The 24578-nt window shown below is 40.8% G+C and overlaps 2 protein-coding genes across 6 annotated transcripts in view; one reads left to right on the top strand and one right to left on the bottom strand.

Annotated features, from left to right (window-relative positions):
• Window positions 1-73: 73 nt before the first annotated feature.
• On the top strand, window positions 74-18793 carry CENPJ (centromere protein J). Of its 4 annotated transcripts, none has more exons than XM_032099351.1 (17): window positions 74-135; window positions 1595-2105; window positions 3136-3259; window positions 4062-4295; window positions 4947-5091; window positions 6727-6832; window positions 7123-8746; window positions 12031-12163; window positions 13012-13177; window positions 14260-14499; window positions 15112-15211; window positions 16390-16484; window positions 17110-17208; window positions 17318-17458; window positions 17566-17650; window positions 17740-17860; window positions 18458-18793. In XM_032099351.1, exons 2-17 carry the CDS (start codon window positions 1728-1730, stop codon window positions 18648-18650), a joined length of 3984 nt encoding a protein of 1327 aa, XP_031955242.1. In that variant the 5' UTR covers window positions 74-135; window positions 1595-1727; the 3' UTR covers window positions 18651-18793. The 4 variants fall into 4 exon arrangements, with proteins under 4 accessions (XP_031955242.1, XP_031955241.1, XP_031955240.1 ...); XM_032099350.1 differs by having other exon boundaries at window positions 16390-16487; XM_032099349.1 differs by having other exon boundaries at window positions 16387-16484.
• A 1218-nt stretch (window positions 18794-20011) lies between these two features.
• Window positions 20012-24578, bottom strand: part of RNF17 (ring finger protein 17) — a 40754-nt gene continuing 36187 nt past the window's right edge. For both annotated transcript variants that reach the window (XM_032099346.1, XM_032099347.1), the window contains 5 exons: window positions 24017-24167; window positions 22959-23094; window positions 21483-21672; window positions 21029-21130; window positions 20012-20195 (listed from right to left, as the gene is read on the bottom strand). In XM_032099346.1, coding sequence (XP_031955237.1) covers window positions 21032-21130; window positions 21483-21672; window positions 22959-23094; window positions 24017-24167 — 576 coding nt within the window. In that variant the 3' untranslated portion in view covers window positions 20012-20195; window positions 21029-21031. The remainder of the gene's footprint in view (window positions 20196-21028; window positions 21131-21482; window positions 21673-22958; window positions 23095-24016; window positions 24168-24578) is intronic.

The following is a 24578-nucleotide window of genomic DNA, read 5'->3' as shown; positions in this document are numbered from 1 at the left end:
AGCTGTAGTCCTAATCCGCCGCATTCCCCGGCTAGCTGCGAGGAGGCCTGACGGCTATCGAACTACAGCTCCCAGCATGCAGAGCGCCGGGGCGGTGCGCGCCTGTGGCGCCGGGAGGCTGTGCGATGGCGGCAGGTTTGTAATAGAAGGAGAAGGCTGTGGAAGTCGGAGCCGGGCGCGGCTGAGGGAGCGGCCTGAGGAGTGGGGCCGGGGCTGATGCCTCGCTATGTGCGAGGGCCCGCGGGTCGGAGCTGTCGTGCTGCGAGTGCTTCGGGACCGGGGGAGCGCTTGGGGCGTGCTCTGTGAGGGCGGTGTCCGTGTCGGTGAGGGAAGGAGGGCGCTGGGCCCGACGCCTCGGCTGGGCTGAGGAGCGTGGCTGTGCTCGTTTCCCCACGGTCGACATCTGTGGGGATCCGTTTGTCCCTCCTCCCCTTCCCAGATCCCTGCTGGGTGCTCCGGTTGGCACGAAAGTGCTGCTGCCGTAAATTTCATGGGAAGGTTTAGACTGGCAGGCGGCCTCCAGAGGGTCTCCGAAAGGTGACGGGTAAAACAAACCGCGAACCTTGAATTTGCCTGTCAGGGGAATCTGCACCTCGCTGGGAAACTTCGCCTAGCGTCTCAAAACAGAGGGCAGCCGGAAAACATTTCTATAATGTAATTTCGCTGTTTCTCCCCGTCGCGGTTTCAAACTCTGGTTGGAAGCATAAGCCTTTTTACTGCGGGAAAATTAAGTGAGAGCTGGCATGAACTGATCTCTTGGGAATGAGGAAGCTTTAAGAAGTTATTTCCTGATTAGCAGGACTGTTGAACCGGAGCTGCTGTGGTTGTCTGTCCTTGGTCCCTTGGCCCCTTCTCTCCTCCGTAGTCCCCCTGACACACCTCATGCACAGGCAGAGAGGTACTTGCCCTGGGATTAATTTGAGGAAGCTGTGTGGTCCGGCTCCTGCTGCCACACTGCCATCAGCAGCAGTTTTGTCTCTTTTTCTTCCTAAGTGAGGCAATCACTTTGGGTCTCCTTCCTACATGAATTCTTTCATGGTTTGTGGCACTTGTAGGATTTGATGCAGTATTTAAACTTTCCTTTGGATGGATTTTAAAGAAGCTTTTTGGGAGAAGGAAGATGACAGGCAGCACAGTTGTGGAGTTTCTGTGAGGAACTAAGGAAGACATGAAAATGATAAGCATTGCATTGAAATATGTGCAGTAAAATGTTTGTATTTAGATGGACATATCTGAAACTTTGCATTAGTATGAAGGTCATGTGGTGGAGATCTCTCAGCTCATCAAATCACTTCTTTTGTTGCAAGTGTTTAAAAAAATTCTGAATCCCTCTCAGTACTACTGAAGAAAATATTATGTACAGCTTTATGATATTTGAGATGATATTAACTGCACTCAAATAAATAAGACAATTAAGAATTGGATTATGTTGATTTTCTGCACAGAAAGTGTTTGTTTCTTGTTGTCCAAATTGTTTCTGTTGGTTGTGGGTTATTTTTATAAATGTGCTAGGTTGGTTATAAGAGAGTAACTTTCTTTTGCTAGGAATCTGTTATTAGAGATTTCTTATTTCATTTATCTGCTTAATTTCTAGGTGCTAAAAGTAGATAGATAACTGTCCATACCAGCTACCTGGAGCTTTGAAAGTTATACTGTCTTAACCCTACAGGACGTAAGATTGTTGTGTTAATGCTGACCAGCAAAGAAATTGGAATACAATTTGCAAGATGCCAACTGTTGAAAATCTGAGTGGTGAGCAAAACTTCAGTGCACGTTGGATATTCGATAGCTCCCGTGCTGGAGTCATATTAGATGCTAGTTTTACTGGTTTGAACTTCAAGAAAGAAAATTTGTTACCTGGACCTGAAAACATCACAGCTTTACCTGAAGAAGTGTTGCATCTTTCAGACAGCTGTTCTGTAAGTGATGACTCCTTGTGTGAAGAGTCTGGCAGCCCTCAGACACTTCAGCAATGCACCACTGGAACACTTTTTCCAGCAGCAGCTGGAAATGTAGAAAGCTCTAAACCAGACGTAGTCCATGGTGAAGTGGATGTTCAGAAAAAATCCAATCACAGTGATCCACTCTTACAAAAGCTTGAACAGGTAATAGTTCTAGAATTCCTTGACATGAATCCATTAAGATTTATCTTGTTCTTGCATTTGATTTGTCATGCCTGCAAGTAAGCAAACTCTTTGTAACGTATAGGCCACAGCAAGCTTAAAGAGCAAATCCTAAATTACAGTTACATAAACGTTGGTGTCCTCCTCATGATGTGAATTTACTGAGAGTCTAACTATTGTTGTTTGCAGGTGGCACAAGTTCCAGTTTAAAATGAAATTGTTCTCAAAATCATTTTACCTGGAAGGGTGCACACAATTTTACAATGTTTCTTTGCTTGAGGCTGTGGAAATGGGGTGCTGGTCACTACAGTGGTGATGCTTGACCACTGGCATTCACAACACAGTGGAGTTGAATGTTCTTGTATCTATAGAAACACCTTTGTTAGTTCTCAAAGTAGGTGTGACCATTCACATACCTGGTTCCGTTTAGATGAAGAGAGATGTTACTGTTGAATCTGGTAAAGTGTCCAAGTCATCAGGACAAAAAGGCCTGGAATCGTAATGCTGTTATGTTACTTGCTGGTTTTTTTCTAATGCAAGTGTGTCAGTCAATCCACTGTAAGTGGCTGTGTGTTCACTAGTTGCTGTTCCCAATTACTGGATAAAAATTGTGTTAGCTGAAAGTGTTCAGCAGCACTTTAACAGACCTTGCTCTTAAGGACTAAGAAGTCCTTTCCCGCTCTGCCAGCAGCTACATCAGCATAAATCCCCATGTCTGTTCACTCAAGTGGAGAGAGGGAATGCGTTTGTCTCCAGACTAGAATTCCACAAATTACCAGGTGCTATGAAAGTTTTCTCCTGTATTTTACATGACAGGAGAATGCTTACCCACTTTTAAAATATTGCCAGTAGTATCAATCAGTGGCTAAATAAATATTAGCTAGTTTATTGGTATCTTAAGAGGAATTATTAAGTGTTCTTAGGAATTTATTGACAGTCTGTAACAAAATAATTCTGTGGTATGTTCTAAATAAATCTAGCCTCTAATACATTTATTTTTTTGTTTGAAAAGCTGAAGGAATTGCAACAACAGAAACAGGAGCAGTTAAAGAAACAACAGATGGAACAACTTCAAAGGCTAATGGAAGAGCAGCAGAAGCTACTTATCATGGTGTCTGGCCAGCCAGCAGCTCATGGTGAGTTGATAAAGAAAGCACATGATGTACTTTCTATAAACTGAAAAATTTAATCTCATTTTCCAGTTAAAATCTGACAGTGTCTTTTGTGTTCTTCATTTTAAGATTACTTGATTAGTCAAAGATAAATGCTGCATTGCTTCAGTGCCTGGAAGTTGAGTGCTACTGAAGAAGGAATACTGTCCTGTTTTTATAAAATGCCAACTGTAATTGTGACTTGATCAATATGTGCTATGATGGGAGCCCTTGCTTCAAAGTACATGTATTAAAGTGTAAAACAATTATTTTCCTTTCTGATTAGCTGCTTCTCACAGTACTTTTGACTGCTTTAAGCTTTCAGTGTCGCCAAATGAAGTGGTCCCTCCTTGTTTGTGCTGACACATATCACATTCAGATGATGAACTGAACTAGAATGGGCAGCTGATCTGATTTAAAAACAAAGACCTGTAACCTGTATCAGTTTTCCAGTCTTGTTTGCTGGGTGCAAGGAGAGGGGACAGCTCTTGGCTGGGAAAAGCTTTTAGAGTTGAGCCAGGGGTACTTTCTGCTCTTGGCAGTGTCGGTCCAACCTGACTGAAATGATTGTCTTTCTTTCACTTTGTCTACCTGAGAAGATTGAATTAGGGCTTATTTTAGGAGAAGAAAATCAAGATTGCCTAATCACTTGTTCTTGAGCAGTAACATAAGGATGGAGGCTGGGTGATCAATCTTGCCTGTCAGTGCCATTTCTTTTCTCCCATGGAGCAGTATTTTCGTAATAGAAATACAATGACACGACCATTTTGTTCCTTCTCATTTCAAGGTTATACTGTAATGGCTGAAAGTCAAAAGCTAAGACCTGGGCATTCGGCAGGCTTAGCAACTTCACCTCAATTGCCATCATCTGGATATCAGAATATCTTTGAAGATGGAGCTCGTGCTCTGATTGTTTCTTCCCATACACAAGACAACGATTCTTTACAAAAGCTGAACAACAGAGAATGCACCTCATCTTTGAAGAACAGTCTTTCAGAAGTGTCTGCTTGTGAAAAGCAAGGTCTGTGTGTGCCTCTGAAAAGGCCTAATTGTTTGAAAAACAAGGAAGACAAATATCTTACTACTTAGTCATTTACAGAAAGATAACTTGATGTGTGGTACTTTTTCCTCCCTTGTTACTGAGAAAAATTTTCTGCTGCTTATTTTGAAGGTTTTATGATTTTTTGTTGGTTTACTTGGTATGTTGGTTGGTTTACTGACAGCTTACAGACCTCAGAGTGTTCCAGTTGTTGTCCATTTGAGTTTGGTTAAAATCAGCATGAGCCAAAAATCAAATTCTTCTCAATTTATGCGTATATATGACGGAAACAGAAGCTTGATAAGAAAGCTCGTCAGTACAGCAGATGTCAAAATTTGTTCAGTTATTTTTTTAAGCCATAGATTAACAACAGCAAAGATGAACAATCAGAATGGATTATTTAAGGTCTGTGGAAATTTTTTAATGCATAGTTGCATGTTCCTGTACAAAGAAAGTGCAAATTCAAATAAGAATTAATTTGGGGAAATCTTATGGCTATTTTATGTACAAATTCACATCACATGGCCCTGAAACTCCCTTCTGGTTTTAATCTGACCTGAATGCTGCTTAAAGTATCTGCTGAGAACTGATTTGTTGTTGGGATGAAAAAACCCACCTCTCTTGCTTTTACAGGAAAAAACATGTGGTGTCCAGAAAAAAAGATGGAATTATTAATGGAGAGTGAACATAATCACATTGATCCTTTAGGTGTGGGAAGTGCAGATGTCTCTGAAAATTCCAGTGGAGGTGAACAGTTATGGACTAATACAGAGGAAAGGTAATTCAGACCATGATTATGCAGTTTTTATCAAATAACAGGAGTTTGGTTGAATTCTGAGTCCTGATTGAAAGAGTCTGATACTCTGAATTTGTGCGATTTCTGAATAAAGGATTTGATTTTTTTAGGTACTGTGGAGACCTGTGGTAAGAGAGGCTCTTGCTTGGAATTGCTTGTGCTGTAAAAGATGAGATGTGTGTTGGATGAAGAGGTGTGTGTGCAGCCTGGGGTAATGACAGCTCAGAAGCACCTTCCAGTATAGCTGGGTATATAAGCAGTTACGGTTGCTATTCCCGGTTTGATTTATTACAACCTCCTATCCAGTGTTGTGTGCTGAAAGTAGTAACGTGAGGCAGGAGGACAAGGCTGTGACTTTAGTTTACTACCAGGAGTTATGATTATTTGAAATGTCCGAGGCCAGGTTGGATGGGGCTCTGAGCTGCCTGGGCTAGTGAAAGGTGTCTCTGCCCATGGCAGGGGGATGCAGGTTGGAACAGGATGATCTTTAAATTTGTTTCCAACCCAAACCATTCTGTGGTTATAAGATTCTGTGAAATGTCTGTATATGGCTAAGGCTAATCATAGTGCTTGTGGCTGAAGCCTTCTCATGTATGGCAAAAGATTTGTAGATGCAGTTGATAGAATGGCAGTAGTGGTTGGCTTTGTTTCAGAGCTCTGCCTTCTCTGATGGGTCATCACAGAAACAAGAAGTGCTTGTTGCAGGCTGTGGTGAGTTGAGCCCAGCCAGCAACTGAGCACCCACCCAGTTGCCTGCTCACTGTTCCCAGAGCAGAAAGCAAGAGGGTGTCAGAGGAGGAAACTTGGGAGTTCAGGTAAAAACAGTTTAATAAGTAGAGGAAAGAGGGGAAAGGCCCCAGGTGATACACAGGCAGTCATGCTCTGTGTCCCACAAGCAGACTGGTGCCTGCTTGGTCTCTGAGCAACAGCTGCTTTTGGAAGATGAAGCCCCCAGTTTTTACTGATGAACTTGATGTTGCATGGCATGGAATAGCCCTGGGGTCAGTTTGACTCAGTTGTTCTGGCTGTGTCTCCCCTGTGGTTGGTCTTGCCCATCCCCAGCCTGCTTCCTGGGGTGGGCAGCAGCATGAAAAAGCAAAGAAAGCCTTGATGCTGTACAAGCAGGGTTTAGTAATAGCTAAAATATTATGTTACCAATGCTGTTGTAGTCGCAAAGCCAAAACAGAGCTCTGAAAAAAGCTCACTCCATGCCAGCCAGACCCAGCACTCCTGTGAAGGAGGAGGAGTATCAAAGGGGGAGTCAGGGAACGTATAATCTCAGTAGCATTCCTGAGTGGAAAGGTGATACTGTAGGAATTGGCGGCGTGACTAAACTACGAGTGGAAGTTTGGTGATTTGTCCGAAAGAAAGGGTCATTAAGAAAAGCAGTGAAAGAAAAAGCAACAAAACTTGCATATAGTGTCTTTTATGTTAACTATTGCAGGGATTAGATAAACATGTAGTGTTAAAAAGCATTTCTCAGATTACCTTAATGCCTGAAGCACCTCAGAATTTGCCATCTTTTATGCAATTACACCTTAGGACTTTGAATACCAGTGATGTTAAACATAGTTATTTTATACAGAATTGTAAGAGTTATTTTCGTAATTACTCTAGACCTATTAAAGCTGCAATACATGAGAAGAAACAGACTTTTGAAGAATTCTTGGAAGAACAGATACAACTAGAGGAACAGCGTCTGGAGCAACACCAGAAGTTACAGGTTATTTATTATTACGTTAAAAATCTTCTTTATATATTGTACTGAGATGTGGTAGGTGCTTTAGAAGTGTACAAGGAAGATGCTAGCAGGAAAAGCTAACACTGAATGCAACATTCGCATTCTTAAAAATAATAAACCCCAAGTACTCCACTTACTTAAGTCTTCAGAAATCCAGTAGAAATGTACCATCTAAATTCCTACTCGTATGTGGGATTTAACTGAAGAAATCTTCAAACTGTGTAAGGAGCTTTTTAACATTTTATGGTTTGCTTTTCTTTATTCATTTTCAGGAGACAAGTGGATCAGGTGTTCAAAAACTGGTGATCAAGAGACCCTTCCTGAAAAGAGGAGAAGGTTTAACAAGATTTACTAATGCCAAGTCTAAAATGACAAAACTTGGAGAAAGCACCTCAAAACTTCAGCAAAGGGCTTCAGATGACAGAAATGTTATTAAAGTGGACAGATCCCAAATACAGAAGAAAACTGTGCCTCCTGGCAAAGAACTGGTTTCTGAAAATCCTTTCGCACCATGTAAAAGATACGACCACCCCAATAAAGTAAAACGTTGTCCCATTCAGAAGACAGTGGTTCTCAAGAATCACAATGGAGAAAATATCTTGCCATTAGAAACAAGAATGCAATCAGGAAGAAATCATGTTGGACTGATGAGAGATTCTTACCCATCAGAAATTAACAATAAAATAGAAAATAAAGAGAACAGAGTAGAATTTGCTAAGTCTAACACTGGCAAAATCAAAACCAAATTACCTGGCACAGAAAAGTCTCAGTTGTCTCAAGAACTGGACAGTGCCTTTTCTAATCCTAAATGTCCCATAGGTCACCCTGTAAAAGATTCAGAACTGTCTTTTGAACTTTCATTTCAGAATAAACTGGAGAACTGGGAAAAAGAAAAAGAAAAAGAGAACCTAGAATTAGATGAATTTTTGTTCCTAGAACAAGCTGCAGATGAAATATCTTTCTCAAGTAATTCCTCATTTGTGCAAAGGATCTTGGAACGAGACCAGCAGACTTTAAAAGGCCGTAGGATGTCATCTACTCCTATCAAGGCAAAGCAGCAGCAAGTCAAGGCGCTGGCCATCGAACTTACAAATGAGAGAAATAAAAGGGCAGGCTGTGTGGCACGGGAAAATATAAATGGTAGCCCAGTTATGCATACAGCCTCAAATTCAGGAACAGATTTTAGAATGAAGGATCCATTGAATAAAACAGACGGTGTAATATTCTCAGCTTCTTCCCTGAAAGCAGCGCCTGCTTTAAAAAGTAATCATTGGATTGTAAATGAAGATAAGAGTGAGGGCAATGATGGTACTTCTACAGATTCTGAGAGTGAATTTGAGGCCACATTAAAGCATGACAACAAAGATGCTAAGACAGACTTTGTAAGCCACAGAGAAAGTGATCCAGAATGTTTTGATTGTGGAAGTTCTGTTACAGACATTAGCAAAGAGAGCAAAAATGGAGATGCTGACCTTGGCTTGTCAGACAAAGATTGCAGTGTACTGTCAAAGCAAAAGATTAGAAAAGCTATAGATGATCACAGAAGCATGTTGTGTATTAGTTGGAGTAAGTTTGAGTTTGATGATGAAAGAACATGGAGTGATCTTGATGAAAATTATGTTAGCAGTGATTTACCTGAAAAATATACTAAAATACCTTTGCAGATGGACTTTTCCTTTAAGAATGATACTACTGTCCCAGATAAAGCAATAAAGAGAAAAGTTGCCTCAAAGAAAGGAGATGAAACGTCCAAAGAGTCTGCAGTGGACGTTGATTCAAATGGACCTCCTGTATCAAACTTGATGATGAAACTGTTTCCTTCACTGAAGCCAAAGCAGAAGACAGGCTGCCATCCAGAGCGTGAAACCAAATCAAATGTGGAACCGGAGCTAGGAGGTGAGAGAACAGCAACTGGTAGGAAGTGGTGAAGAAGGCATATCATACAAGTCTTCCCTACTAGTGCTTAAGCTCCAACCTGAAATTACACCAAAGGGTTTAAGTACAGACTTCTTCTGCAAGAAATGGCCCTGTTCTCCCCCTACATCTCCTCTGGTTGCATGTCTGATGCCGGATCTAACAATTACATAGCTTGCAGAATGACTCTGATTGGTGAAAACTTCTTTTTAAAAATGTATTTATTTAATTGGCGTGTTTTTTTTTTTTCCTTCCCTCTGGAGGCTTCAGCTCATTGAAGTAACTTGATCTGGAGCTGCTTGATTGTTGTTTCTGAATGAAGGAAAATACCAAAAGCAAGCTGAAAATGAAGTGGTACCTTCCTTTCCACCACAGTGGATTTACACCACAGAAGAGTAATGCTATTCACTGCTAGGTTAACATTCTCCTCTTATGAAATACAAGGGAGTGGCAGACTTGTCTGTGTTTTCTGAGAGTAGTATAGTGTCTACAGAGTTCATGTGGAATATGGGAAATGGGGATTCATTTTTCTGCTTCGCCCAAGTTGATTTTGTCTGTATGGTTGCAGTCTGTGGAGGACTGCCTCTAAAACCCCCTGCTGCAGCTGTTGCACTTCTGCTGTGATTAAAATTGGAGTTGTTCAGTGAAAGCATGATGGCAAGACCTAGTATTTAAACCTTTTGTCCCTAAGGTTGTGATCTTGGTTTCAGACTCTGTTCCAATGCATGTTTTAGGATTTTGTTTAGGTTTTTGTGGTAAGCCAGTTGATGTAATCTTTTTGGATTTCAGTAAAGCCTTTGATTTCATCTCTCTTAGTGCCCTTCTGGACAGAATGTCCAGCATTCAGCTGGATAAACACATTGTGTGATGGGTGAGCAACTGGCTCACAGGTCAGGCACAGAGGGTTACAGGGAATGGGGTAACATCAGACTAGAGATCTGTCACTAGTGGGGTTTCACAGGGCTCCATCTTAGGACCTGTGCTCTTCAACATCTTCGTAAATGACTTGGACACAGGACTGGAAGGAATACTAAGTAAGTTTGCCAGCTTGAGTTGGGAGGAGCTGTTGACTCCCTTGAAATCAGGGAGGCCCTGCAGAGAGACCTGGACAAATCAGGGCTGGGCAATCGCCAACCAGATGAAGTTTAACAAGGACAGCTGCCAGATTCTGCACCTGGTATGGGGCAACCCTGGATATATGGACAGATGGGGAATGAGATGCTGGAGAGCAGAGCTGTGGAAAGGGACCTGGGGGTCCTGGTCAGTGGCAAGTTGGACATGAGTCAGCAGTGCCCTGGCAGCCAGGAGGGCCAAGCATGTCCTGGGGGCACCAGGCACAGCATCACCAGCCAGGCAAGGGAGGGGATTGTCCCGCTCTGCTCTGCACTGGGGCGGCCTCACCTCGAGTGCTGGGGGCAGTTTTGGGTGCCACAATATAAGACAGACATTAAACTATTGGAGAGTGTCCAAAGGAGGGCAATGAAGATGGTGAAGGGCCCTGAGGGGAAGCCATACAAGGAGTGGCTGAGGTCACTTGGTGTGTTCAGCCTGGAGAAGAGGAGGCTGAGGAGAGACCTCATTGCAGTTACAGCTTCCTTGTGAGGGGAAGAGGAGGGGCAGGCACTGATCTCTTGTCTGTGGTGCCCAGTGACAGGACCCGAGGGTGAAACACAGACCTCACTTAACATAAGCACCTTAGCATAAATACCAATTAACAAAAACTTAAATGTGACTGCTGCATCTAACTATAACCACTTCTGCAAGCAGGGAAACTACCCCTCGTGGGCTCAAGTGGTAAGAAGGGAGAGGCATGTTAGCTGTCACAAAAGGCTGGAACAATGCAAAGTCATAGGGTTTGTTTTAATAGATAGAAAATAGAAGAATGTAATCAGTAAAGTACAGTTATAGAAAAGCGTAGCAGCAGTTAGGTGAATGTGAGAAATATGTTAGATAGGAACTATGTACTGTGTTTGTAGGCCTAGGATAAAGAAACCACAACTTATGTGCACTCCAACCCTTAAAACTGTAGCTTTTAGATAAGCAAACAAACAAGGGCAGATGCCAGAATTGTAAAGTATAAAAGCCTGTGTAAAATGAACCACAGTGAGACATGCACAGGTGCTAACCCCTGCAGGTTCTCTGGGCACCAATAAAGGTGTGCTTTACTTTACAGTACCTGCTGTGGAGTACATGCCTTTGAATCAAGGGAATGGCCTGAAGTTGAGTCAGGGAAGGTTTAGGCTGGGTATTATAAAAAGGTTCTTCACCCAGAGGGTGGTTGGGCACTGGAACAGACTCCCCAGGAAGTGGTCGATGCACCAGCCTGGCAGAGTTCAAGAAGTGTTTGGACAATGCTCTCAAGCACATGGTGTGACTCTTGGGGATATACTCTGCAGGGCCAGGAGTTGAACTCGATCCTTTTGGGTCCCTTCCAACTCAGGATATTCTATGATTCATATGAAAGCTGCAGTTTGGAGAATTGATTGTGTAGGGTTGTCTAAAAATGGATGCTAAAAGTTTGCAGGAAGAGGGGTAGGGTTGGGGTGTTTTTTCCAGCATTTCAGAGTATGTAAGGATGAGCAAGGCAACCACTTACACAGCAACATCAGTATTTAGTCTATTCTGTTGCATACTCAGACTCTGAAACCCTGGGGATTCTTAAGTAGTGACTGAACAGCAAACTGGGATGGAAGAAAAGCCCACAAAACCCCTCCCTATTGTCAGCCTCTGCAATAGATTTCCCATCAGGGATGGGTCTAAACAGACTTTGTTGTGACCAAAACTTGAAAAAACTTTAAACTTTCCTGTTTCATATACCTTATACCATCATACCATCATACTGTATACATATACCTGGCACATATATATGGTATGTACCCATACATGTACTATATGCACTCATTATACCCTTATACCATCATTTTATTTCTCTGGTTTGATGTGAAGCCCCTCACATTCCATTTCCAGATATAGCTTTAGTTCCACCAGGATGGAAGATGCATTCAGTACTTAAAAGTATTCCGAAAGTGATAGATCTTCTCTGTATTTGAAGTACTTGAGTAAACAGTGCAGAGCTTTTTAAAACAGCACTTCTGTGTTATTTGGATAGTAGAAGTTCTTGGCAATATTACTACTGTCTAAAATAGTATTACTTGGTTTGTCTTTTTTTTTTCTTTTAACAATTTCTTATGCTGGTGTGTGATAATTGTTTACTTCAGTCTTATGGATGCCATTTAGATAATGTGCCTGTGGCTGTGCTTTGACAGGAAACACTGTTCCATCCCAGCTACTGAGAGAGAGACTCGCTGAGTTGGAAACTGAAATTGAGAGATTCCGAGCTGAAAACACAACTCTGACTAAACTCCGTGAAGAAAGAGAGCACGCCTTGGCAAGTATCAGGTAATTTTCAGTTGCAGCATTTTGCTGCATTGACTTACATGGTGTGTTGCAGACTCTCCTGAAGTCCACTTACCAACAGCACAGGTAAACAATTCATGTGCTTCAGTTACAGTGGAGATAGGTCTAGAAACAAGTTGTTGCTCTGTGTGTAAGTTAAACTGTAATTATTACACAGAAATTATAGTATTAAGAACCCTTGCCCAGTTAATATGATGTCCCTAAAGGCTGTGTCTGGGAGAACGTGTATGCTTTTGTTCTGAAGGGTAACACAATCCTAAACTGGCCTTGCAGAACTGGTCTTCATGCTAACATGATTGATGCTTTTGCTTTGGATTGTGTATTTGTGTGTACACACTGAGAATATTTTAATTTGAACTGGGGCATTTGTAAGTGGCATATAGAACAGAATAATTACCTCTGATGACTTAAATGGTGCACATCTGTTCCTACCACAGCCACTTTTGTTTTGTTTGGGAACAGCGTTGTGTCTTTGGCTAATGTTTAATTTTTGATCGCCTATTAGCAGATTCTTTTCTCTGGTGCTTTTGGGGGACGGTGTTCTAATGTTTTGAAGAATGCAGCAAGATTTTAACCAAAGTTTTTCTAAATTTGGGATAATGTTTGTGGCTAGAAGATATAAAAATATAAATTGTTGGACTTCAAACATCCACTGTGTGACAATTCTTACTTGTTAAATAAGTAATACCATTTATATGTAAGTCTTCCTGGGGGCAAGAGATGCTAAACTGCAATCTGTGACCACAAAATACTCAGTTTTCACTTTGTTTCTTAACATGAGATGTGAAGGGGATTTGGGATAAAACAACAACTTTGTTTCATAATTATAGGAAAGAAATTGCAGACTTTGAACAGAAGAAAGCCCAAGAACTGGCTGAAATAGAAGAATATAAAAAAAAGGAAATTAAAAAACTGCAAAAGGAGCGTAAAGTTTTTGAAAAATACACCACAGAGGCTAGAGCAATCCCAGATAAAAAAGAACGTGATGAAATTCAGGTATAAGAATGTATTATTATTCTTGTCCACATAGGAACATGTAAGTTCACTTAAAGGCAGTCAAGAGCTAAATTCTAATTTCGTTGAAAGATTACAAGTGATTTCAAGATGGGAACTGTTAGCAGACATGGGTTAGTGGTGAACTTGGCAGTGCTGGATTAACAGTTGGACTCCATGATCTTGAAGTTTTTTTCCAATCTGAATTATTCTAATTGAGGAAGGGAACTACAACCTTCACAAAGCTGTTTGTTGGTTTTAAGGCAAAAACTCGTAATGAACAAATCTTTTTGTCACATTTCTGTACTAAAAATGTGACTTGTGACTGATAGAATGATCTTCAACTTGGAAACAAAATTACTGAAGTTAAAATACTAAGTTGTAAGTTTTTGTTCATGGTAGTGGATCAAAGTGCAAACTAGAACTCCACAAGGGTTTTATTGTGTCTATAACTCTTGTACAGTCTATGTAGTAATCTTTTACAATTTTCAAAGTTACATTCTATTATCACTTGTAGGTCTTTAGGTTGTCAGGGATGTAAGGAACCCAATCTGTTTGTTCCTGCATTGTCAGGATGTATGGTATATGAGGTATATAAACAAGCTATATTAAACACCACACAGGGATTTCTCTATTCTTTCCCTATGAACTTACTTGAAAAAACTGAATTGGCATTTGCTAAACTGTCTAGGCAGATTTATGTGTGTTTTGTGTGATTGTGTCCTCCCTGTTTTCCCGTGCCAAGATTTTTGAAGGGCCCTCCAGGGGTAGCATTACTGATTTTGTATTTCTGTCCCAAGTGTGTTTGTAGTGGCCAATCTATGAAGTGTAAAGGATGCCAAGAAAGCAAGAAAAACAATTTTGCTGTGATTGGAGTAGAGCTTATAAAAATGGTAGTCTAAAGTAAATAATCACTCTTTCAGGGAGGAAAACTGTTCCTACCTTTCACCCCCTGCACTATTAAGCTGATCTGACTTTTTTGCCACTTGTGCCTTTTTCGCTTGTACTTGTATTTCTATTAGAAACTAAAATATATTTTAATATATTAAAAATGAAAACTCTTTATAAACATGCGTTTTTCTAAGGCTTTAAAACAGCAGATTGCAGAATTACAGGAAGATTTAAAACGAAAAGAGGCAAAATGGTCAACCACCCATCGACGCCTGAAAGATCAAATAGAGGCTTTAGTAAATGAGAATTTGGAGCTAAAAGAAGAAATCAAAATTATGGAGAAGTTTCGTCTAGAAGCCTGGAAGAAAGTAGAAGCTGCTGGAAGCAAGAAGAAAATAGAAAATTCTGGGATGACCCTAAATAGAGCAGAATCTGTAAGTTATTAAACTCGGTGCTTTAAATACATTTGTGTGAATACTTGTGAATTTTGTGTTACATACTTTGAGTGTAATAGCTACAATTTAGCTGTTTACTTTTAATGTACTGATTAGTACACTAGTGACAGACACAGAATTTTGTTAATGTCACATTCTCTCCAAATGTCAATGCTCACAATGTGCAGCATCCCTTTTGTAGAGGAGCTCATCTTGGAAATTAAAAATGGTGCAATTATGAAAGAAAAATCATTGATGGGGTCTAACCTGTGAACCTTGGCACCTCCAGGATCAACCAGGCAAACCAGGCAGTTCATGATCGTCTAAAGCAGTTATATTAAGTTTTGAAACTGTAACTATTATTCTGGATTGCTTGCACCAAATTAACATTCTAGAGTTGTTGGTAGTGAGGGAACAGATGGAGGAAGAGCTCCAAAGTGCAGCTTGGGCTACATCACACAAATCCTTCTGCTCACCAAGTCTCAAAATTGTATAGTTTGTGAAGAAAGCTTCCAGTAAATTTCATGTCATGTGGTGTATAAATTTTGTTGACTCTGTATGAACAGTTATGATTACATGTCACATGAATGGCAAATACTTCCTTTCTTTTAGTGTCTTCCAAACAGAGGCCCAAAAAGTCGAACTGCATCTCCCCTTCTTCCAGTACAGAAGTGCAGCAAGACAAATGGCAAAAGTTATTCACAGGCAAAAGGTAAAAATACTTGTCTAGACTCTGTTAAGTCTTTAAAATAAAATGAGCGTGAAGTTTTGCTTTGTGGAGCGCATCACCACCTTAAAAGGAGATAGAGTGGGAGCTGTCATGGACTTGAGCATATGGATAAATACCTCACAGGGTGGGATTGTGGAGAAAGCTGTGATGAGACCAGTTTTGGAGTGAAAATGCTTCTGGTCATACTTGATGGTCTGGAGCACAGCAGAACCTGCTTTCTGTAATCAAAACAGGTGTTCATCACTGGTGTTCTCCAAGCTGCAGATGTTGGTTAGATCATGGAATAATAGAAGGGTTTGGTTTGGAGGGGACCTCAAAGATCATCCAGTTCCAACCCCTCTGCCAGGAGCAGGGACACCTCCCACTAGATGAGGGTGCTCAGAGCCCCATCCAGCCTGGCCTTGGACAGTTCCAGCAATGGAGCATCCACAGCTTCTCTGGGCAACCTGTTCCAGTGCCTCACCCCCCTGACAGTGAAGAATTTCTTCCAAGTGTCTAGATGACTGTGTTGATAGCATCAGAGCTGCTGTGTCTGTTCAGAACCTTCTGTTACCAGGATCTGTAATCATATGGGCAATGCTGTAGCAGGTGTTCCTTGTTCACAGTTAGGAGCAAAGGCTGTCTGCATTCCTAAGGGATAATCACATATGGAAAGTAACTGCAGGATACTTTTTTGATACCTCTGACAGCTCACGCAACCATCATGTTATCTGTTAGAGGAGTGTGTTCCAGAATGAAAGGTGGTTTTATTTTGGTAATTTGATAGGAGAGACATGGAAAAAATACGCTGATCAGTTCCTGTTAAAAGCTTATATTAATCTTCCTTTGTTCATTTTAAGGTGTAACTAATAATGTTGTCTAAAATCCTAGGAGGGGAAAATCCTTTGTAAATCTACAGAGATGAAATAGGAGAGAAAGGGCATTAAATACCTGTTGCAATGATTCTTCAGTTGTAGCTTCTTGCTGACACACAAAGCACTAGCAGTGATTGATTCTTTTCTTGGCATGTGCCTATTCTTTTAATAAATACCCTGCTTTCAGTTTCTACTGCAGTTAAGAAATGTAGGTGTCCTGTACAGCCTGACCTCCTATGTAATTGTAACATTTAAACCATACTTTAATTTCTCTGTCTAATTTAACTATTACATGTATCTCAGTAGGAAAACTTCCTAGAACACCTGCATCAGGACCTGCTTACGACAGAAACAACTCTGAGACAATGATAGCACCAGAAGATTCTTCTAAGACTTTTATGGTAGTAAGGCCTGTGTCTTGATTTTGTTTTCAAAGGGGGAGGAAAAAGCCTAAAACAGAAAAGTTAACGAGTATCTGGAGGGTGACTGATGAGGCTGTTGACTCGTCTTTTTATCTTTGTCTAGTAGTTGCATTATTCTTTGGCTCAGGAGAAAAGATACAGTAATAATCTCCTGCTCTTTTGCAAGATGTTTTACCTTTTGGGAGGGCTAAAGAAAGATGGATGTTCATATGCTCCATGGAGGGCAACTGTGCAAGGATCTTTTAAATAGTTCAATTAAATCTTACATTAATTGCTGTAGGTTATACTTAGGCTTTAGAGAACGTGATTGTTTCATACTATGATGTGATGTCTTAAGGGAATTGAGCACCATGCTAAAGCACATCACTGAATTCCTCTTCAGTCCAGACTACAACTGACCACAGACAACCAATGATTGCTCAGTCTCCCTCTCTTGTACCACTTGAATTATACTTGGAATTGCTTAAACCCCTGATTGTGTTTATGCCTTGCCATACTCATCTTCCTTCTGGTGCTGCTCCTTGTTTCCTAAAGTATCTGTCAGCCTAGGGAACACAAGTGTATAAAGACAAAGCTTGATTTGAGTTTTTGCTTGTCGTCTCAGGACCCCTCTCCTGATGAAGCTCACATGTCACTATCATCTGCTCCTGCATATACAGGCAGTGAAGAGATACAGAGAGAAACTGCTTATCCTGATGGAAAGGTAAGATGAGAGCTTGGCACTCGGCAATTCTGGAAGACAGCTGTTGGGAAAGATGAGTGAGAATGTGAGTGTGAGGGCTCGATAGTGACATCTCTCATGTTTTCATTAGGTTGAGAAGGTTTTGAAAAATGGCTGTCACCTTGTATTTTTCCCAAATGGAACATGGAAAAAAGTGGGTTCTGATGGGAAGACTGTAACTATAACCTTCTTCAATGGGGATGTGAAGCAGATTATGCCTGATCAAACAGTGGTGGGTATCCTACATGTGCATTTTTCAATAAATACTTATTTATCTGCATGTGTACACTCATTTAAAATTTCTCACTAGTTACACTAAATCTGAACTGTTGTCTGCAGATTTATTACTATGCTGATGCCAAAACTACTCACACGACATACTCTGATGGCTTAGAGGTCTTGCAGTTTTCAAATGGACAAATAGGTAAACAAATCATCCAACCCAACCATCAGAATTATTCCCCATGTATCTGTATTTATGTAATAAGCATATTGTCTCAAAATACATTTCAGAAAAGCATTATCCTGATGGCAAGAAGGAAATAACCTTCCCTGATCAAACAATTAAGAATTTATTTACAGATGGCCAAGAAGAAAGTATCTTTCCTGATGGCACCATTGTTCGTGTGCAGCGGTGAGCTTTTCCTTCTCAGCTCCCCTGGCCTGGGCAGGGGATGGGAACAGCTGGGGCTCAGTGACAGGGGCACTATATGGTGACAGATCCATTTCTACAGCTCCTGAAAGTTTGTTTCATTATACTGTGAACATATATGTACTGCTTGAGCTTTGAGTTTGGTTGTTTGGTTTTTGGTTTTTTTTGGAAGAGGCATAAAAACTGTGTATTGTCTTATACCCTAACCTAAGACACTTCTCAGATTTGTACGTAATTATACAAGACATATCTAGGAAGGTGGTTGGCGTGGGAAGCAGGTGTTAGTGACAGCTGATAACTGATAGTGCTCAAAATACCACGCTAACCTCCCTTGGACTCCAGCAGTGATTTAGTGCAGATAAAGTGCAGTAGAGGCTCTGAAGTACAAAGAAGTCAGATCAGTTTTGCAGAACCAGGTTTTTGAGTATGAACCAGCTGAGATATTTAACAGATTTTCCACAAATACTGGGTTTTTTTTTAAAGTCTTCCTTTATTTAGGCTTACATATTTGATATTTGTTATGAGAATAATCTTACACCAGTGCATAATCCTTTCTTGTTTTTTTCCCCTTTAATGCAGAGATGGAAGCAAAACTATAGAGTTCAATAATGGCCAGAGAGAACTCCACACATCACAGTTCAAGAGACGGGAGTATCCAGATGGGACTGTCAAGACTGTGTACATGAATGGACAGCAGGAAACCAAGTATGTCTCTGGAAGAGTCAGAGTAAAGGACAAGGATGGTAATATTATCATGGACACGAAGGTATAGACCATGTCAAAACTGCTGAAGTGTTAGCACATCAGCAAAAATAATGTACATTTCTGTAAACAAGTGAACATGCTTAAAGCTTGTTGTGTATATATTATTTATAGTTTTCTCTAAATAAATTTATTTTTCAGAGGGTGCTACTACATCAGAGCTTTTGCTAATTCTTTTTTCCCATTTTAGTTCATTGATTCAGTATTCAGTCATGTGGGGTTAAAAGGGTGTTTTTTAAATCAGCTGTCAGTGAACACTCAAACAGCTGTAGACTAGACCTTATTTTAGACATCAGTTTACTTACTGCTTGACTTTAAAGGAATGGCAGGCTTGGGCTATTTTTTTTCCTTCATTGTCCTGTTGTCTTTGTCTCAGTTGGGAGGCAACAGCATTAGCAGACTGCACTGTCTGTTCTAGCAACTGCTCTTCTATACTCATAGGGCTAATACAGGTGAGAGTGGGGAGAGGTTCATTCTCTAAGCTACTCAGAAACACCAGGAAATTAACAAAGGTCATCTCATCCAGTTCTCCCACCTAACAGGTTTTTTAAACTGACTTGCCTATTACAATTCTGCAGTACCTACTACCAAAAGGTTGCTGCTGGGCTGGCTGCTCTCTCTCCATTCTTGTGCATGCTGAAAAATTTGTTTCCTTCTCTCACACAGTAGCAGACTCACTTTCTTCTTCTCTCCTCTGCCCCCTCGCCTTTTTCTCCTCAGTGAAGGCAAGCTCTGTCCTTACTCTATGCTCTTTTTTACTCTCAGGGTGGCAATGAGAACTGTGCTCACTCACACCCCGAAGTTACCTGGTTGGGAGGAGGACCTGGTTGGTCCTGGCCTTTTGGGGAATCTCAAAGCAGCAGCTCTGATGTAATTCAGGGCTAAGTCGCTTCTACAATGGGTGATAAACAATGGGGTTTTGGTCTTTTTTTAAAGGAAAGTATTTTGAAAATGAGTATGAACTACCTAAGGTATCTGCAACAGCACCAAGGACATGTCTGCTTAGTACCAGAATATGCACTGAAACTGACACGATCCTTCCGCTGCTTGTCCCATTTTGCCTGGGCAGTGAGGTCAGCTTTGGACCCTTGTGTTCATGGGAGCTTGAGGGAGGAGAATGGGTGCCAGGGGATGTGTACGAGCACAGACTGAAGCACAGGAGGTTCCCTCTGAACAGCAAGAGGCTTGCTTTACTGGGAGGGTGACTGAGCCCTGGAACTGGCTGCCTGGAGAGATTGTGGAGTCTTCATCACACAAGTGTGTTCCTTGATAATCTAGACAACGCTCTCCTCGGAGACATGTAAAGGATTTAGTACAAGACAGACACCCCAAGAAACCTCACAGACTACAGCAGTAAAGGAAAACAACCTCTCAGGTACATGCTGACCAAACTGTTTATTCTTGAACTCTGAAGTGAAAGAGGTGTAGCAACACCTGAACGTGAAAACAGAAACCAGCAACAATGCAAACATGTTTCACAACAAAGACAGTAATGCATCCCCAACTGCTTGCTCCCTGTCTGGTGCTGGATGGAGATGTCTGTCACCAAATAAACCTGAAACACAAACAAGAGTTATGTCACAGTAATAAAACTATCATCTTCCCTTCAAGTTTTCTAACAAGATACTAGAAAAAGTGTCCCAGCATCAGCTTTTGATCTAATTCTTTACCTCTCTGCATTAGTTCCATCTACTCCTATGAGAAGGGTATCACAGAACAATACTCAAGGCTCCAAGGCCAGAAAAGATTGAGATGTGGATATATAGTTTCACTATTTCAAGATCAGAAAGTGTTAGGAACATCATCTGTTCACATCTGCTAGAAGAGTGCTTATTAAATGGGAAGGAAAAATACAACATAACAGCCTTGTCCAAGAAATCTGAAAATCCAAGTCTCTGGTATTCCCCATGGATAACACATAGTATAAAGCTCTTCATTAAAAACGTTCCATGTTTGTCTAGACACGTGGACATCAATATGTTATCATGGATGTTTGCCTGAGAAACCACCAAGAACCAGATTAAAAGCAGAAAATAAGATTAATTTTGATTGTTTGGGCAGAGTACACTGCCACACATCTGCAACTTGCCTTCTACAGTTACTGGCAGCAGAAGCTCTTTATGTTGTACCACCTCTAGGACTCTTTGTTTCAGTACCTGTAAGTTCTTAAAACTGGGGCTTTCAGTAATGGTATATAAAGAAGTTAAAATTTAACACCTATTTTTGATATTTAACACTTCATTAACAGAATGGAAGTGTGGACACAAGGGATTTTTTTTTTTTTTGAAATAAACTCTAGTTGTCCACATTACTGGCAGTTTGTTTAAAACTTTTGAAATCATCCCTCCCCAATGGTATGAATTTGTAGTTCATGGTCACTGTACTTACATGTCACTCATCCAACTCTGCAAGTCCCATTTCTATCAGCTTCAGATGAACCAGGTTTTTGTCATCTCCATACAAAGAAATGGTGACCTCTGGTGACACAGTCTGAAAGTTGACAATTTTGACAGTTACAAATTTACTCCTCAAGCTGATACTGAAAGATTTTACTGGCTGCACTCACTGGCCAAGCAGAACTGTGAATATACAAAGAATACTTCTGTTTATAAGCAAAGAAAACTGGTTTTAAAGTAACAGGAATGCTCAGACACTTTGTGTTTGCAGGATTAAGAACAACACTGCATCATTTTCTCTTAGTATTCCTTCATGGTAAATGGTTTTTAATTTTGAACTATTTAAACTACTGAGGGTTCACAGTAAAACAAAGACTCAGAGTGCTAGTAAGAATTTTAGGCTCAGCAAGAACTAGGAGAAAAAAACCCAAAAGCACATTTCTTACAAGTACGGAAGCAGAGAGACGCTTTCCTTCAACACAGTCCATCACGGTCCACAATGCTTTCAGGCTCCATTCTGGGGAATAAGGAATTCTTTCCACATTTTTGTCATCTGAAGTAGGTTTAAATCCAGCCAGCAGAACTCGTACTGCTTGAACTGGATACTCCAGCAGATGACAAGGAATGTGACGCAATCTGAAACAGAAATGAGAAGCATTTGCCCATAGCAGTCCACCTGCCCTAAGGACATCAGGATGGCCAAATGGCTCACACAGTACATTTATGGTGTGGGAACTGGGACTGGACTCCCTGCTTGATGGGAACATGCCACCATCAGACCCAACAACTCAGGCAGGGCTAGGCCCTCTGAAGGACTTTGCACAGGAACTATCAAAAAGCAGACCAGCATCAGAGACCCTCCCCCAGTACCCTGCCTGGGGAGGAGTCAGAGAGCTGAACACAGATCTGAGCACAGGAATCCAAGTGCAAATCACAATGCAGCTCCACAAACCTTTGTGGTCCCAAGTGCTTCACGCCTCAATGTGCTCTAGACACACTACTGGGAATAGATACGTGGGGTTTACATTATCATCTCCCCATTCTTCTACCTTTCTATCCCAGAAGCAAGGGAATGGGGAAGCAGAACAGGAAATGCAACTCTGAAATAGAAGACACTGTCTCTCCCAAGACCCTAACAGACTGGGAAGCACAAAATCTATTCAAATCCCCATTTTTGCATCATCTTCAGCAACAAAGTGTGCATTCCCAACAGGCTTGAGAGCAAGCCTATATAGAAAGTACCTATTATTATAGACACACATATGTACTGCATATACAGGTACTATGTATGTACTGTAGCACTCTGTACCATTCAAATACATATAAATGTGTATGTATGAGAAATTCAGACAAGCTCAGGGAACCCTAGAAGCCTGGGATATTTGAGACACTCAGCTGACATCTCTGTTCTTAGAGCATCTCAGAACTGCACAAACAGGGATTTGAACTTCCACTTCCCACACAGGCAGAGCAGGGTGTGTCCCACTCAGATGCTCCCTTATCCATTAGTTTATTCCCCAGCTGCCTTCTGTGCAGACTGCAGTCACACAAACTGTATAGCCTAGTTTTGAGTAAGGTTCTTGGGTGCAGCAGCAGATTAACCTGAGCCCACTCACAGGTTAAGTAACTGGAGATAATGGAGAAATCTGATATTACAATAATGGGCTTCTCAGAACAACCTGAAAGAGAGAAGGAGGTGCAAAACCCCACACGCTGCAGACAGGTTTAACCAGCCACCCCACTTTCTCTCTAAGTGAAATCCAGTGGTAAATTATGATAAACAATACATATATGCAGTTAGATATAAATTAATAGTAAATATAAATAAATGTATGTATTTTTACAAGTGCATATTTTATAACCCAAGTGTATACATACATACACACAGACATTTTACATGCATTTTCTTCTTATTTATTTACCTGCTTGTTGGGACAACTAGGTAAGTACCATAGTCAACAAACTGAACCAGAATCTGAACAGGGACAAGCTGTGTAATAGAGAGGAGCTTTGCTCTATACCATAAACCATCCACATACTCTGCAAGGCAAGGCAGGTCTACAAAAGAAAGAAAAAAAAACCCATCACATAACGCCCCAGAGTCCTCAGTGCAGTGCAAACTGACCTTAAAAATCCACTTCACTTTGTGAGCAAGATTAAGTCTCCTGTTCCTTATCAAATTCATGCTACGATTTTGTTCCATGCATCCTCCAATTCTCTCTGAATTCCAATCCCATCACTAGTATACAATTTAAGTCAAGTTTCTCTACCTCACATGGCAATGGTGAGAAGTAATAGCAAATTGCTCAGTGAAAAGATAGTGATCCAGTTTAAACTTTTCTACTTGGACTAATTTGCACAATCCAGATAGTAAACAGATTGATCTCCAAGAGACTAGATACCAGTGTGGAAGACAGGAGGCAGATGCTGCCTAAAACCTCACCCAGAGTTTTACTAGTTGGTAGAATGAAGTACAAGTGAGAACTGTTTTCTTCACCAAGTTTTAGACAGCCATACTTGTGTTAGTTTAGTCTCAACAGCTGTGGACATGGAAGTGGTGCTCTTTAGGGCTCACACAACTTCCAAACCCTTATAACATGATTTTCTGTACATAACTTTTGTCTTTTGAATATTTAATAAGATTTTCACAGTTACAGCTTTAGTGACAGGTGCTTTTAGGGAAAAGTTTTATTACTGCCAAATGCAATCTGAAGTTAGTTCGTAACTCTAACAGGCATCAGGAATGAGTTCTGTCCATCATTTTCCAGAGGAGCAGAATGACACAAGAGCCTCAGTTTAATGAATAGTAAAAACATATTACAGTGTATCATGTAATTATAGTGTGATGTTACTCCTTACTCTCTTACTGACTCTAAACTTATTTAAAGAGACATAGAAATAGAAATAATAGTATTCTTCAAAAGGAAATTCAGGCTTTTGGAATATCCACATGAAAAAAACAGGGAAACACACAGTGTACCTTTTTTGAAGTTTGTTAGATGAGGAAGAGTCTTTACAATTTTATTGCACCACTTCAGGGCTTTACTAAGGCTCTCTGAGTCACGGCTGGCAGCTCTCTCTGTGGCAGACTGCTTTGTAACGTTCCCAGAAGAATCAAGACAAATATAAACCTATTTAAAGAAAGGCTCTGATGTTACTATTTTTGCAGTTAATTTAGAAACCAGGAATTCCAACTGTGATCAACCATTATTAAAAGATTACTCGATCCCATCTTTGAAAGGTTCGGCACCTCCTTGCTCCCCTTTCTCCTCTATTTCATCATTCAACATTCAAAGTCCACACAGGAATCTTTTATTCTCAACACACATGACATTCTGCCTTTTGCCTGGGAGACCACCAGAACTCCAGGAAGCTGTGTGGGCTTACACAGAATTTGTTATTGTTCTGCCACATTAAAATCCAATGACCTCTTTTCTTATTAAAAAAGCTAAGTACCAGACCGCAACATTGTAATCTTTAATTTTTCTAGAGAAATGATTAGTGTTTCACTACCCCCACCTATGAGGTTATTTCAACTAAGA

Source organism: Corvus moneduloides, chromosome 2, assembly GCF_009650955.1.
Source record: "Corvus moneduloides isolate bCorMon1 chromosome 2, bCorMon1.pri, whole genome shotgun sequence".
Lineage (NCBI taxonomy): Eukaryota > Metazoa > Chordata > Aves > Passeriformes > Corvidae > Corvus > Corvus moneduloides.
Note: the sequence above shows the minus strand (reverse complement) of the source record. Positions and strands in the feature narration are given on the sequence as shown.

What these genes read in the sequence shown, in the direction of transcription:
- CENPJ (XM_032099348.1), top strand. Translation starts at nt 1,728, where the DNA reads ATGCCAACTGTTGAAAATCTGAGTGGTGAGCAAAACTTCAGTGCACGT. An exon ending in TCTTACAAAAGCTTGAACAG is followed by an intron (nt 2,106 to 3,135) that starts GTAATAGTTCTA and finishes TTGTTTGAAAAG; the next exon opens with CTGAAGGAATTGCAACAACA. An exon ending in CCCTAAATAGAGCAGAATCT is followed by an intron (nt 14,500 to 15,111) that starts GTAAGTTATTAA and finishes CCTTTCTTTTAG; the next exon opens with TGTCTTCCAAACAGAGGCCC.